This window comes from Ambystoma mexicanum, chromosome 2p, assembly GCF_040938575.1.
Source record: "Ambystoma mexicanum isolate Mex_15411 chromosome 2p, UKY_AmexF1_1, whole genome shotgun sequence".
In the NCBI taxonomy this organism is placed as follows: Eukaryota; Metazoa; Chordata; class Amphibia; order Caudata; family Ambystomatidae; genus Ambystoma; species Ambystoma mexicanum.
The window spans coordinates 1,371,638,124-1,371,653,709 of record NC_090923.1 but is presented as its reverse complement, the minus strand read 5'-3'; the positions used below and the strand labels follow the sequence as shown (position 1 = coordinate 1,371,653,709).

The 15,586-nt window shown below is 44.7% G+C and overlaps 1 protein-coding gene across 2 annotated transcripts in view; it reads right to left on the bottom strand.

The window, feature by feature from the left end:
- The window catches only part of MAP2K3 (mitogen-activated protein kinase kinase 3), a 371,386-nt gene extending 356,041 nt beyond the window's left edge, over positions 1-15,345 (bottom strand). Inside the window, exon 1 of one of the 2 annotated variants that reach the window (XM_069645769.1) lies at positions 15,288-15,345. Coding sequence is in view for 1 of the 2 variants with exons in the window: in XM_069645767.1 (XP_069501868.1) it covers positions 14,694-14,772 (79 nt within the window). In the remaining variant the exon portion in view is untranslated. Of the gene's footprint in view, positions 1-14,693 lie in introns of both variants that reach the window. The other variant, XM_069645767.1, reaches the window with a different exon arrangement.
- Between the last annotated feature and the right edge of the window lie 241 nt (positions 15,346-15,586).

Below are 15,586 nucleotides of genomic sequence, written 5' to 3'. Positions count from 1 at the left end.
ACAATGCCTATTAACATAACACTTATTATTACAGCAGGAGGAGGAATGTGTCATGGCCCACTACTAACCCAGATAATAGTCTTGGTACATTTTGTTTTACGATTTGAAGGGGGACGGGAGAGGGTGGTGGGTAGGTAGATAGCCTAATACTGGTTTCTTTTTAACTGCGCAATTGATTAAACAGCACACTGGGTCGCAATTGAAGAGATCAGCGATAAAAGCTCAAATCTGACATGTGTGAGCTGGCACTTTCCAAGTTCATATTTCAGCAGGGCTGATTCAGACCACATCCTTCTGAGGTTCATACATTAAAGTAACAGTTGTTGTTCATGAAGACCCAGTGCTCGGTATTTGTGGTCCAATAGACAAGAGCCCTCTGCAATTTACAGAAAAACTAAAACAATATTCAGCAATGCCATTGTCCTAAAAGCACCCCAACTAGATGTGAAAAGATATGTCTTTCCCATAGAAGATTATAATATCTTTGAAAGGGAAGGAATGACAAGTTGCCCATGTAAAGCTTTAATGAAAAGTGCGTTGGTTGCAGTTACCTTGGAACGACGGTCCTGTGAATGAAAGTCCTCATTGGGACAACGCTGGGACATTTTTCTATACTAACCTATCCTCATGCAGGAATGGCTTAGAGCCCAATACGTATGGTGGTAAGAAAACTTCAGACCAGAGTCGAAAAGTGCTAGATGGACCGATTATTCGGGCATTTGTAATTAATGCTTCCATGGTGTCTGAAGGGGAGCTGTAAAGGGGTGGGGGGAGGGGATTTGGACTGCTAAACAGGATCTTATTTCACGGGGATGGGGGAGTAGCACGATGTTGTTGTTTTGGGGGAAGCTCCATGATGTTATGGCTTGGAAAATATATTCTTATGTGGGGGCGGGGCCCAATCGAGTGGCCAACAGCGGGAGGCAAATGTCCATATTAGTAGAAAATGTGTTACATTATATATAAAAAAAAAAGGAGGGCCCGCTGGGCCAACAGAGCTCTGTGGAGGGGCGCATGCCAGAAGGACAGTGTTCCTTTCCACTGGGGCTCTGGGGTGCTCTGCACGTCTGGTGAATAGTCTTGAAGGCAGAGCCATCGGTGTTCTGCGGGACTTGAAAGCTCCCTATAGGCCATAGCTTGGCACATTTCTGTAAAGACGAGGGTCTCGCAACATGGCTCAGTTCAGTAGAGATAAACATACCAGGGGCGCATTGGAATATCAAATCATGCTCCTTTTTATGACGAATAATCACACACTAGGGATTCGGTTTGCCCACAGTGACTGGTAGCAGACTCGGGCAATCATAACAATCAAGCAAAAAAGGGGAAGAGTACTGCTACCGACCAGCATTAGACCCTTCACCTCTTGCTTCTTGTTCTTCCAGCCCAAGACCAAAGAATCTGCCCCCGCGAAACCCCCACCCCTATTCATTGTTCTACCAGCAAAAGGCATGGCCTTGGTTGGACCCTTCCCAGCCCCCTTGGTTACTCCCACCCCCATACATCGCCTCCAGCACATTATCGCCTCGCCTCCCCAGGATCTCAGGTTGTCCCCAGCATGCCCACTGCCAAAACCAACAAGCCACAACTAGGCGGCAGCAGTCATCTGGCAAACCAATTCCCCATGTCCCTACCATACTGGTGCCCAAAACCAGTGCTGCTCTTATCTGCACCCCGATGGTTCTGCCAATGGGTCGTCCCTGCATCTTTTGTCTGTGGGTCTGCCTTTCCTCCTGTCCCACGGGGATGGTAACCAGTTTACACCCTACTTCTTTTGGTGTCTTAGCAGAACTCTTTGCCTCATTCAACTCCTCTCTCACCGGCCCAGACAAATCGCTCATCTTCTTGAAAGCGCATTTTAAGGAAACAGCCAAAGTGAGCCAAGCCAGAAGGGAGTGGCCCATAGCCAAAGAAAACACAGAGGCTTGGCACACAAGGTAAAAGGGACTGGCACAGTGCTGACGAGATGGTGGCTACTGAAGGTTATACAGCACATGATATTCCGAATTCAGTCCTTATTTGAGAATATAGCAAAGCCTCACCTGGAATGATATCAAATACAAATCACAACCGTCTCACACATCACACCAGAGGACGCACCAGTGATTTCCGCTTCATCCTGTTTCCACATTCCTCCTCCCTTCTGAGGCTCACAGCATTCACTTTCACAAACAGCCAACTCTTCGGCTCTGCCACCTTGGACAGTTTGGAATTGGATGGCATACCTCTGGCTTATAAGGGGAAGACCATAAAAAGCGCCCCCTAACCAGTCTGGCCTCCACGCTGCCAAGAGTATACCCCGGTGACATCACACATCCTTGCTTCTACCATTTCTCGGCAGTATGCCATTCCTGAATAAGGAATGCATCATTCTAATAAGGAATGCATCACTCTAATGCTGCAAGCGTTAGGCAGTGTGCCTTTCCTGCATACAGAATGCATGATTCTAGTGCAGTAAGCATTGGCCAGTGAGCTTTCCTGCATAAGGAATACATCATTCTAGCGCTGTAAGCAGCGATATGCCTTTCCTACATAAGGAATGCAGCATTCTAGTGCTGTGGGCATTAGGCAGTATGCAATTCCTGTATAAGGAATGTATCATTCTAGTGTTGTGAGCATTAGGAAGTATACCTTTCCTGCATAAGGAATGCATCATTCTAGTGCTGTAAGCATTAAGCAGTATGGTTCTTCCTGCCTTAGGAATGCAATATTCTATTGCTATAAGCATTAGGCAGCATGCCATTCCAGCATAAGGAATGCATCATTCTAGTGTTGTAAGCAGCGATATGCCTTTATTACATAAGGAATGCAGCATTCTAGTGCTGTAGGCATTAGGCGGTATGCAATTCCTGCATAAGGAATGCAACATTCTAGTGCTGTGAGCATTAGTCAGCATGCCATTCATGCATGAGGAATGTATCATTCAAGTGCTATAAGTATTAGACTTTATACCTTTCTTGCATAAGGAATGCATCATTCTAGTGATACAAGCATTAGGCAGCACGTCATTCATGCATAAGAAATGCATCATTCCAGTGCTGTGAGCATTAGGCAGTATGCCATTCCTGCATATGGAATGTGTCATTCTAGTGCTGTGAGCATTAGGCAGTATGCCTTTCCTGCATAAAGAATGCAACATTCGAGTGCTGTGAGCATAAGACAGCATGCCATTCCTGCATAAGGAATGCATCATTCCAGTGCTGGAAGCATTAGGCAGTATGCCTTTCCTGCTTACGGAATGCACCATTCTAGTGCTGCAAGCATTAGGCAGCATGTCATTCATGCATAAGGAATGCATCATTCTAGTACTGTGAGCTTTAGGCCGGATGTCATGCATGCACAACGAAAGCAACAGTCTAGAGTTGTGATCATTAGGCAGTATGCGGTTCCTGCCTAAGGAATGCATCATTCTAGTGCTGTGAGCATTAAGCTGTATGCCTGTCCTGCATAAGGAATGCAACATTCAAGTGCAGTGAGCATTAAGCCATTGTCGCATAAGGAATGCAACATTCTAGTGCTGCAAGCATTAGGCAGAATGCCTTTCTTGCACAAGGAATGCATCATTCTAGTCCTTTAAGCATTCGTCAGCATGCCATTCCTGGCTAAGGAACGCATTATTCTAGTGATACAAGCATTAGGCAGCACGTCATTCATGCATAAGAAATGCATCATTCCAGTGCTGTGAGCATTAAGCAGTATGCCATTCCTGCATAAGGGATGCATTATTCTAGTGCTGTAAGCATTAGGCAGTATGTCATTCCTGCATTGGGAAATGCATCATTCTAGTGTTGTTAGCTTTAGGCTGTGTGCCTTTCCTGCATACAGAATGCATCATTCTAGAGCTGCAAGCTGTAGGCAGAATGCCATTCCTGCATAAGTAATGCATCATTCTAGGGCTGTAAGCCTTAGGCAAACCACCACTCAGTGTCTCATAGACTCCACCCGCTTGCAGTGTCTACACATCTTAAAAATCCTATAGCGCGAGAGGTTGGGCTTAGGGGTCTTTTATGCTGCCTGGATGCCAGACATGCCCCGAGGAAGGCCAGTAAATGCTGAAAGGGTACCTGGCCTGAAATTGCTTCGCACATGCGCAGGGCAATACTTTATCATTCCTGTGTCACAGTGTAATGCATGGCTGAAAATGAACCGGAAGGACTTTCCGGCCATGGTTCCTGGTGCAAATGTATTGCCTCAGAAGACCTCACATTGTCCACTCGACACTGGCTAGTGACAATTAACTCTTGGTGAGTAAGTCATGGTATTCTGTGTGTATGTGTACAACTAAGAGTGCAAGTAACCATCTATCTCTGACTAGCAACGTTCAACTTAAAAATGATAGATCTAGAGTCTAGAACCACAATGCATGCAAATGTGCATGCCCAGCCCTGCGGAGGGTGATAAAGCAAACGGTTGCAAGCAACACGCTTTTATATTCTTTTGGACAAAGTCACCATCAAGCAACGAGTGCAACTCGGTCTAGCAATGTCCATCAGTCTATATTGCCACCATTTTGGTCACCTTTGCAAACAAAATGTATTATTTAGGAGGCAACTGGAGGGGCTTAGTCCAGAACGCCATTCATGTTTGGCCACAGAGCTGCATCTGGCCGCTAGATTGCATAAGCCAATCTGGGCAAGAGCCCAGTCCTGCCTTCATGTGGCCTGACCCCGACAATCTGCCCCACGGTTGCTACCCATGCATCTTCACTTCAGAGGTAGGAGTGCTCTGCCTTCTGTGTCTCCTTCTTCTCTACCCTCATCCCTGAACACCAGTCCCCTTCCTGCTCTCGCATCCCGACCCAGGGCATCTAGATCAGGGCCTAAGCACAGCTGTGGGCTTTGGCTTTTGAAAGGGCCAGGGTACCACAGTGCCTCCAGCAGCCCCATGCACATGTTTCAGCCTCATTGGGCCACAGAGGTGAGCTTAAGCTGAGCCTCTTTTAGGTACAGGAAGATTTCTGATGTACTCTTGTTCAGAGGAGAATTGCCTAGCATTGCAGTGCTGGACTGCCCGTCTGGCTGAGACCCGACTGATATACAAATGGATATTTCTCATCTGTGAAGGGTACAGTGAGCTAAAAAGTGGCTGTAGACCCTCCTGGGTTGGAAACATCCCACAGAACAGGTTATTTGAATCATGTAATCATTTTCTGGAGGAAAAAGCATTCTTTTGAGCTCACCTGCATACCCACAATGCATTTCTCTGTGGCTCTGAACTGGAGGTCAACTTTCAGGTATGGCTACTGGGTAGCACTGTGGCATGTGTGGCTTAACTGAAATGGCCCAGTCCCCTCTCAAATGTAAGGTCAAGCAGAAAGGTTTTTCATTCTCTTTTAAACCCACCATAACAACATTAATGATATGTGTGCATATAACTCTGAGCCCCCATTGTACTGCCCATAAGCACACTGATGGTATACCTTATGACATCATCAATGGAAACTAGAGTACACCGATAACAGCTACAGTCGATACACACACACTGCATGGGTCTTGGTCTTTGGCCATTTCCCAGGCCTTTCCAAGCCACCCAAAGTAGCCACTGGACCTGGCCAATGGCCACTTCACCATCATAATGGGGGCATGACCAATGGCCACACTGCTGGAGGCATGGCCAAAGAGCCCATCATCTATGCATAGGGTCATTACAAACAATTGGAAAGTGTTATAAATGGATCCGATTTGAAGTTCATTGTCTGAACACGTGCCACCTTTTGCCTACAGGAAGAGCCAGTCAACAAAGGACAGTGTGAAGAATCCTGCAGATCCCCCACTGGGACCTTACCTAAAGTCTCCTCCCAAGGGGCCATGAGAGGGCAGACACTTCCTGATCCCAACCCTGGGGTGGTGTATTGTGGGAGGATAACCTGGGTGTAGACAGTGCCCACGGTAGTAAGGAGATTCTGTGGGACGAGACGCAGTATTTTTCCTTTGAAGGGGATATTCTTACCACTATGCCAGAAAAGGTTATGGTTTATTGTCATTTTAATATCTCTCAACCTCCGGATAGACCTAAAGTGGTAACACCTAAGGTTGTAACATCTAAACCCATTATATAAAAGAAAGAATCCTTTTGATCCCCTCCTCAATATCAAGGATACACTATAAGGGATAGTGAAAGCGTTGCCTTCTCTACCACATCTTCCTCTAATAGACTTAAAACATATAGCCCCTGTGGTAAAAATATGAAGGGAATTAAATATACCCATAAAAGTATATCAGAAGTAGAAAAACCTAACTTTGAGAAAGTACACTACATGCACAGAATCCCATAGGGACTGAGACGAAGAAGAGGGTTGAAGAGTCAAGGACAGGCAATTAGGCCTAACAGCCTTTGCCAGGGTCAGGCAATTAACAGCAATAGCCTGCGCCTAAAATCAAATTCCCCACTTAAGAAGCATTAAAAGCTGTAGCACAATGGGGAAGTAAGAAGGGGCTGGGTGAGGAGCTGGGAGAGGAGCTGGAAGGGTGGCAGTAGTAGTAGAAGGAGAAGGAAAAGAGCACAATGCTGGCAGTTCATGAGGAAGTGTGATCACTTAAGGGACGCTGGGACATGGAGAGGGCAGATTTCACCTGAAAGTTCTGGGAGGGTCCTATGTTCACAAACCCTGCCGTGCTGTGGCTGCACTGAGACGTGCTGAGAGTAAAGGTCTTCCCAGGTGCACCTGGTGACTGTAATTGCAGAGCTGTGACTGTGCTGAAGCCGGAGGCCCGTAGCAAGAAGAAAGCCGAGGGACAGAGGAGTGCAGGAGACTCCAAGTAGGAGTGGCCGGACCGCAGACACCCGTGTTGCAGAATGGTGTGGGTCCCAAAGTTGCCCAGAGCCGTAGAAAAAGAAGTAGAAGTCATGAGGATGAACCAGTGCACAACCACAGTGTTCCTGGAGCCAGTGAGTGAAGCTTGGCGTTCAGGTTCACTCTCTCCTGCCAGTAACTGTTACCAGCTCTAAAGTGGCTTGCCTAGAAGAAGAAGCAAGTATAAGTGGTTTGTTGTTGTGAAAGTTGTTCTACACAATGGGAATGTATCACGTGCATTTCTAATCAAAGCTACAGTGCTCGTGTGTGAAGAAAAGCCTTTTCATTTCCCATTGTAGAGTGGTTGCGTGTGTTTAATAAATAAGGGGAAACGTTTTCGAAGGTTTCTGAAAACTTAGACACTGACTTTCACGAGTGTTAAAAGATCTTAGGGCATGAAAGAAAGGTCACGTGTGACCTATTATAATTCCCGACCGGAGTAAAAAGTATCTGAGTTAAGACAAGGGAAGACGGACCCTTACAGACAATTGAAGCAGAAAATCTATTTGAAAGAGTGATCGCGTATACCTAAAACTGTTTTTCCTTTGAAGACTGAACCTTGTAACTCTATGAATGAATATTACTTTTAATGTGGAAGTTGTTGCATTAATAAGAACAAGCATTATCCAAGCCAAGAGGCAAACTTTTTCTATAGTGAAGAAAAACGATGTTTACATCAATCCACCCAACGGGCGAGGTTGTTAAAGGTCCAGTGTCCTCTGATACAAGTGAGACATTGTTATCTGCTTGTGTCAATACAGCTTCAAAGTAGCTACTGGAACCAAGAAGGTGTGTACAAAGCTGAGTAAGGGAGCAGGGTGCTTGTAAGAAGATTAAACAAATAACCTGTAATGCTGAGACTGGTAAGTGGGGAGAGAGTTAGGCTTAACGCAGAGGCATGTTATCCTTGTGGCAGAAAGGCAGACTGGAGAGACAAAGAGGCTGCCCTTTTCTTGGAGCATAGGAAATTAGAGTGCTTTGCCTACCTCTACAAGTCGAAATGTCTTGTCTTTAAAATGCCTAACCATTCTCATTTATAAAGTTGAAGCAGACATACCAGAACTGTGGTTATGTTTAATACCGTCAGTAGCACATTTAAAGTTGGTTAAAGAAGTGACATACTGTGGAACCAAGGAGTCGGTTTCCCCAGTAACAGTAGCGAAAATGTGGTTGTTAAGAGGTGAAAAATAACCCATGAAGAAGCATCTTGACAATTATACCAGATATAATGCACAGGTTACAAACACTTGTACAATAAGGAGTGGCTAATCTATTTTCTGAACTATGGCAAAGCAATCTTGGAAGGAAGACATCCAGGATTACCACTAGTGCTATTTTCTTGGCTAAAATTATTTTTACTGAGCTGGAAAACAGTTACCAGTGGATTTTTGTTTGATGAACTTTAATTGCATTTGGAACTTACAAGACTTTATTCTTCTGTTTGCACATTTGGAGAACTTGAATTTAAACAATCCTGGTTAAGGGATTTACCCAGGACAGGTGAAGGTCATTCAAATTGCTGGTTATTTGTTATTCATTTGTTTATGTTTTTTATCATTTACTTTACATGTTTTGTTGTTAAGTATAAGGGCCAGTGAGTTTCTGTTAGGAGGGATTCCTTAGTTCTTAGACTAGGTATGGAACTCCCTGATAGAGTAGGTTTAGCGAGTATTTATTTGCATCTTTTTTCTTTTAATAAAATGTTTATTTCTGAGAGAAATACAAGCAGTTGTCCGCCTCGCATTACTGACACCTCACAACAGGCTGCTACATTCACTAATGAAACGCATCACAAAACAGAAATGAAAGGCACAGTACCATGTAAAAACGGAAACCATTACAATAACTTTTTACGAGGCAATACTGTTACTTAGTCCTGAGCGAGGGGGGTGTGGTGGCCTCCCAGCTAATGGGGAAGCTGAGAACGCAGGCGTTACTAGACGGTAATCCCACCACCCTGATCCTCCTCAGGGCTGGCGGCCGCCATCTCCCCTCGCCGGGGAGTGAGGTAAGTCCTTCCCTCACCCCATTCACAGAATTCCCTCCCCGCCCTTCCAACCCCACTTACCTTCTTTTCTGTCCATTCCGGGAGCGGACACTCTGGGAACACTTCTGTCCCCAGCGCGTCAGATCCTGATCTTCGACAGGTCGACATGGAAATGGAGAAGGGACTTCTCCCTTTCCATGAAGGCCATTTTGTTGGTTTCTCTTTTTTTCAATTCTTCTCTATGGCCGCCATGGAAATGGAAAACTGACTTAGTTTTCCCTTTCCCGGCGGGCATTTTATTTAAACTTTTTTTGCTGTTCCAAAACACCAGAGCGTATCGGAACAGAAACAAAAATGCTTTTAGTACCCCGGTCTTACATGCCAGGGTATTAATAGCAATAAGCCCCTAGCAGGGGGGGCATTACCACTTTAGGTAATGCCCCGGGGCTCATAGTTTACTGACCTGAGCGAAGCGAGGGCCTTAACAAGGGCCCTGGGGCATTACCTAAAGTGGTAATGCCCCCCCGCTAGGGGCGTATTGCTTAAGTATCCATAAACTGGTCAAAATATCCCTTTACAACATACATCTACTTGTGATACCAGTAATGTAATATACTGTATTAAATGCCTATTTATGTGGTATATATCACATAGGGATGACGGCAATGAAGGTGAAAATCGGGAAGGGAGAACATAAATCCAACAACAAAACAAGGAACAAGAAATCCCCAGCAGCAGAACACTTTAATGAGAATGGACATAATATTTCTCCGATTTGTTTTTTAAACCTAGAATGATTAACAATACCAGTCAAAGGAGGGAAATAGAAAAACATGCTAGAAAGACAAGAGATACACTGGATTAAGAAATTAGATTCTTTGAAACTGAGAAGAATGAATTTAGAATACGATTTGTCGAGCTTCAGTTGAGAAGTTAATCAGTATTCAGATTGAAAATATGAAATGATGGTCCTCTTATGAATTAAACATCTGCTCATATTTGACAAGATTTTGTAAAATATTGTTTTTTCTTTATATTGACGGAATGTTTGAGGATTCAAAATGTGACAAATAACTGATGTCATATTATACTGTGCAAAAGATTAGACATTTGTTGATAATGCATCATATTAGTAGATCAATTAATTTAAATTGATTTGTACCGTTATCTCTATTATAAATGTTACATAATAAGTTGATTTGTATACATACATGAATTATCATATGAATCAAAATGGAGTATTGTATTACACATTTGTTATCTAACTGCTCACCAATGGGTGAATGTGAAGATTTATATATAATATGAATCTGACATCTAGAGGATTTTCTTTTTAATGAATTACATAATGATTAATTTATTAGTGATAATCACCATAGGTAACATTTGTCTTGATTAGACTTGTTGAATTTGGTAGTTAATCCATATTTTGGGATATACACTAAGTGGATTCTTTACTAAAAACTCAATCCGTTCCAAGATGGCACTCTTGTTATAATAGCTTAACATTACAACAGCAGAGTAGTCCTACTAGTCGGTTTATCATTAAATGTACCACCTTTTTGAGAAGGGGTACAATATATATATATATATATATATATATATATATATATATATATCATACACACAAACAATACGGACTGTCATAGCATCCTCAGAACACCCCCATTTTGTTTATTTACGAACATCCCAGGACACTTGATGTGTTCTTAGAACAGTTTCAACTTGCCTACGAACCATACAGACAGGCTTAGTGTCCTCAGGACACCCCATTTCATTTATTTACGAACATTTTAGGACACCCGTATTGTCCGCGGTCAGAACGAACACAACAGGGGTGCCTGCCACCTAAATAAATACAACATTTAACCCATCTCTTACTCCCCCACCCTCTCCAAACAGTCTTACACACCAAAACAATTTACTAAATAATATTTTTCCACTAAGTTCACCGCGCTGTCCGCGGACGTCCGCGAATCCAAGATGGCGGGCGTTTCCAAACATCTGACGCACTTCACGCTCTTCACCTTCCAATCAGCGAACACGTTGCATGTCCGCGGACATGACGCAAGCCGATTGGCCAATCAGGACATTGTCCGCAGAGCGAACAGCGAAGTGTGTCCGCGGACCGAACATAGATATCACAAATTTTTTGTGACCTACTTTTTGGTCATTTTGTAAAAAAGTACTGGACTGATTTTCACCAAATTTGACAAAAGCATGCTTTTGGGACCAAGCCGCTGCTCCTGGTCCAAATTTGGTGAAAATCCGCCCAGCGGTTTGGGCTGTAGACGTGAGCAAAGTTTTTTCCCCATTCAGTCTATGGGAAAAAAATAAGTTTTTGGACCCCCCCCTATAACTTTGCCCCCCTTGGACCAAACCTCGCCAAACTTTGCAAAAAGATTCAGAGTGACCCATATACTTTTTTTTGCAAAGTTTGGTGAGGATTCGTCCAGGGAGAGCGGAGTTATAAGCCACACAAAAAGGGCTCTTCCTATGGAAACAGCAACTTAACCATAACTACACAGCCACTACCGTGGCTGTGTAATATATGTACCACATGAACAAGGAACAAGCCACAGGAGTGTGTCGAAACGCGCCAGTCAGCCTCTCTGACATTGGAGAGCCTTTTTTAAAACTGCAATGATTTAATAAAGCTCTTTTTTACCTTCAACGACCTTGTTGGGCAGTTTCTGGTGTCTCCCAACCTTCGGATGTTTTTGGCAATTGGAGCCGCATTCTGGTGAAATCCAATATTGATGGGAGTGAAGCTCCATAAAATGAAGGCTTCACTGCCTTGCTTTTGGAAAATTATATAATACATATACACACTTGAAATGGTGGTGCTGTTTAGAATACTGGTAGCTGATCATGCATCAAGATATTCTCCGTTTGTGAGCATTAAAGAAAGTAACCATTTTGTAAATAGGTCCATAACTACTGATTAGCTATTTGGCACATTTATAATAAGCAGTGCTTTTACTTAACGCCATGATGTTATTGTGGGGAGTTGCAGCGACACGCTTGGATTTTATGTGAAGGTTTATCACATGCAGGAAGGTGACAACAGTGAAGAAACACTACGGGGGTAATTCATGGATTATTTGCGCTGAAAAAAAACAGGATTTGTGCGCCATTCTGCCCGCAAATCCCTGTTGAACAAATGGGGATTTGTGGGCAGAATGGCGCACAAATCCCATTTTTTTCGGCACAAATAATCCATGAATTACCCCCTACATTTTCTCAGTAATTATTGGATGAGGTATGATACTATTTTGACATATGTAGCAAAGTATTAGGTTCTTAGAAGCATGTGTTGGTATGCTTTTTGACAGAGTAGCTGACATTGTCAAGACATCAGAATAAAGGTGGATCTTTCTCGTTTTTGGAAAGAGGTTTGTGTAATATGACTTGTAATTTAGCTTTTGATATTTGTGAAGTAAGAGATAATGTAGTAAACAACATTTTTATTGAATTGTAGGAATTAAGAAAAGTGGACAGGCCCCTGATGAATAGTATAAATATTTGAAACGCATTGGGCGATCTACATCAGCGTTTCACACTAAGAGAAACAAGATTGTTGAAAAGGGCTATTTACAGCATAGCTTTGCACTGTGTGAAAAAGGATTGTTAAAAAGGAAATCTTGGGAATTGTGATTCATTTATGGTATTACATTTTGTAATCAGAACGAATCACATGAAAAATATTGATTTGAATATGATTGTTGGCTTAAAAAACGTTTTATTGTGCAAGCTTTAAAAATATTGATGACGTTATCAAAAATTAAGTAAGACTTTTTTTGCAAGTGTATTTTGAAATTGGATTAATTTAAAGGAATAATGTTTTACTGTCTAATATTCATGCATTTATAAAGGACGTGTATTTTTACTCAACAAGAGTGCAAGTAGACTCACCACAACAAGTGTTTTGCTGTGATTGTGTTATTAGTTTTGATATTGGTTTTCTGCTAGAAAAAAAAACATTAGCCTATGAGAATCCAGAACTGCTCTTGAAGATTTATAAACAGAACATAATTATTTTTAGTAGACTGATCTGGTAGTATCTAGAATGTGCCGCTGATTGTTCATGCCCCAGTGCCACACAAGCCACCCAAATTAGCCAGTGGGCCTTACTGCTTTACCCTGGTAAGAGTTTCACTGCTATACAATTCTATTAGCAGGCACTACACATGCTCTTATACAGTATGTTGTCATGTGTCTCGTTTTTTACAGCAGCTGGTAGCTTCCTGTTGTGAGATATGCTGTGAGATCATCCATGTACTCTAGCTTGCAGTGATATCATGGATGACGTAATGAGTGATGTAATGTGATCTGTCATGTCATAGGTGAGGTCCCCTAGGATGGCCTAAGTGTGCCCAAGGGCTGCACAACTGAGGACTCAGAATTAAGGTGGCCCAGCTTCCAACACTTTTCAAATTTCAAGGGTTATGTTGCATTAAACCATCACCTTCACAACACTACAACTACAATTTTTTCACTACATTTTCAACGGTTTTGTTATGCTATATCCCACATCACCTGTAGTACTAAAGCCTTTTCAAGTCTTCACGGATGTTATATTTAAAAGCATCAGTTGATTTATAAGCTACGCACCAGGTTTATTTCCTCCATTACAGGTGTGCAGCTGCTGGCCATGGCCTGTGACATACATTGTGTTAAGGGTTTTGGTATGACAGGTTTCTTCTTTGAAGTTTTTACCATGAGAATTGATTGTGAATTCTCGCAAGAGATTGAAAAACTGCCACCACCGCCCCACAGGGTCTTATTTCAGTGATGCAGTTCAAAAAACAAACATAAATGTAAATGTCTTTCGCCTCAACCTATTTTCGGTGTGCACCCCTCTCCAGGGTTCGAAACTGAGGGGAGCTGGGAACCATTTAGCTTCTGCTTCCGAGAGCCTGGTTAGCTGCTCCCCAGGCCAGTTGGTGCCTTACATATGTGACAATCACTTTGAGAATGCTTTTAAAGACGAATTAGGGTACTGCTAGTACAGATGTACACCTAATGAATCATACAAAATTGGCAAAAAGTTCAAGTGTGCATCTCGTGTGGTAGTGATATCTGCTGTGCGCTCTCCTAGTTCCCGGTGGTAGCTCCCGTCTACTGGGTGATGCCTGAAACCCAGAAGCTTGTTTCAACACCTGCTAACTGAATCTTAATTTCGAACCCTGCCCTCTTCCTTTTCAGTCTCCCCTCCCCACTGTGCAATTCCCTGCTGTCCCACCCCAATGATCAGCTTTCTCCCAGTCTTCAATACAGCGACGAGAGAGCATATTTCAGTCAGGTAGCCAATAGCGGCCTGGATGCGTTCCTTAGCCCCGCCTCCTCTCGTGGGATTCCCGGAAAAAAAGTTTCCATTTCTGGTACTGCCTGCACATTGCCGAACGCGCGCTGCGTTCCTGCGTGGTCAAGGGGCACGGAAAGTGCACTGTACATGTTCGGTGCGAGAGACTCGAGCGTGTCGTTGCGTACATGACACGTGCACAGACCGCACACGACGGTAATATGTCAACTCCGGCGACTACTGTCTGCAGCCTTTATTTATATGATGTGCTGCAGGTTGCACGGCAGTGAAGTTGTGGAACCGAGTGTGCCACCGGTGTTTGGACAGGGCGAACGTGGTACAACATGCAGGTGGGACTATGATAGGACTGGGCGTCCAAGTATGTGGTGGTTGTGCAGGGAGCGTCTGGGGGTCGGGGTGTAATAAAGGTCAGGGGTCGCAAGAAAGGTCAAGTCTTGCAAGAAAGGTCTGAAGGTGCAGGAAAGGCCATGCGTGCAAGAGTTCAAGGGTCAATGGACGTTGGAGTCACTAGCACTCGAATAAGGCCACGCACTCCCCCCCGCACCCCACTCCCCCTGCAGACCTATGCTGTATTCCCTATCGCTTACCTTTCTGGGGGGCTCTCGCAGGGCTGGGTGGCTTCGGGTTCTGCATCCCCGGCTCTCTGCTTCCCGCCCCCTCCTGCATATTCAGTCCCCGGGGAGGAAACACCGGTGGGCGGGCAGCAAGGGCTCGGTAACTTCCCTTCACAGAGGCTTCCTCTCCCCTATGCAACTCCGGAGGCGGGAGGGAGGGAGGGTGCGGGCGGCTACACTCTCTCTGCCGAGTTACTCCAGCTCCTCTTGCACAACCTCTCCTCGCAACAAGCACAGAAAAACGACCCCTGTACGGGGCTGTTGCTACTGCAAAAACTCTCCTTGCACCAGTATAGCCTGCCCTTGCACCGGGGGGGCTGCTCCTGCACGGGGCGGGGGGGTGCTACTGTCGGACGGGCACCGCTTGCACAGGAATTACACCTGCGCACGGGGGCTCCCTGCAGCAGTAGATCTTCCTGCACGGCGAACAGTGCGTGCAGCTCGCTCGGCTCCTGCAAGGGGTCTGCCGGTGCACCACTCTGGGGGTTGGGGGTGCGGCGGATTGATTGCACAAGTGCACGCGCGCTGCCTAGAGCACCTGACAGCTGGCACAAGGAAGCAACGCACCGCCTGGGTCCCGCCTCCACGGCGCCTCTCGCCTGATCCTGCAGCGCTCGTGCCTCCGCCTTTTGGAAGGAGGGGCCCAGTTTCTAGACAGCAGTGACAGGTTCGACAACGCGCATGCGCGACCTGTGTCGAGGCCACCCATTTGCTCCTGCGTTGCTCTCGGGTGTCATATTCTGACAGCTCAGAATGCCCCGCTAGTGCTGTGAGTGACGTCAAAATGCCTCGCGGGGCTCCAGGATCGATCGATTTTGTAATGACAGTGCCTCAGCAAACCGCAGACCGTGTTTGTATTTCCAGCA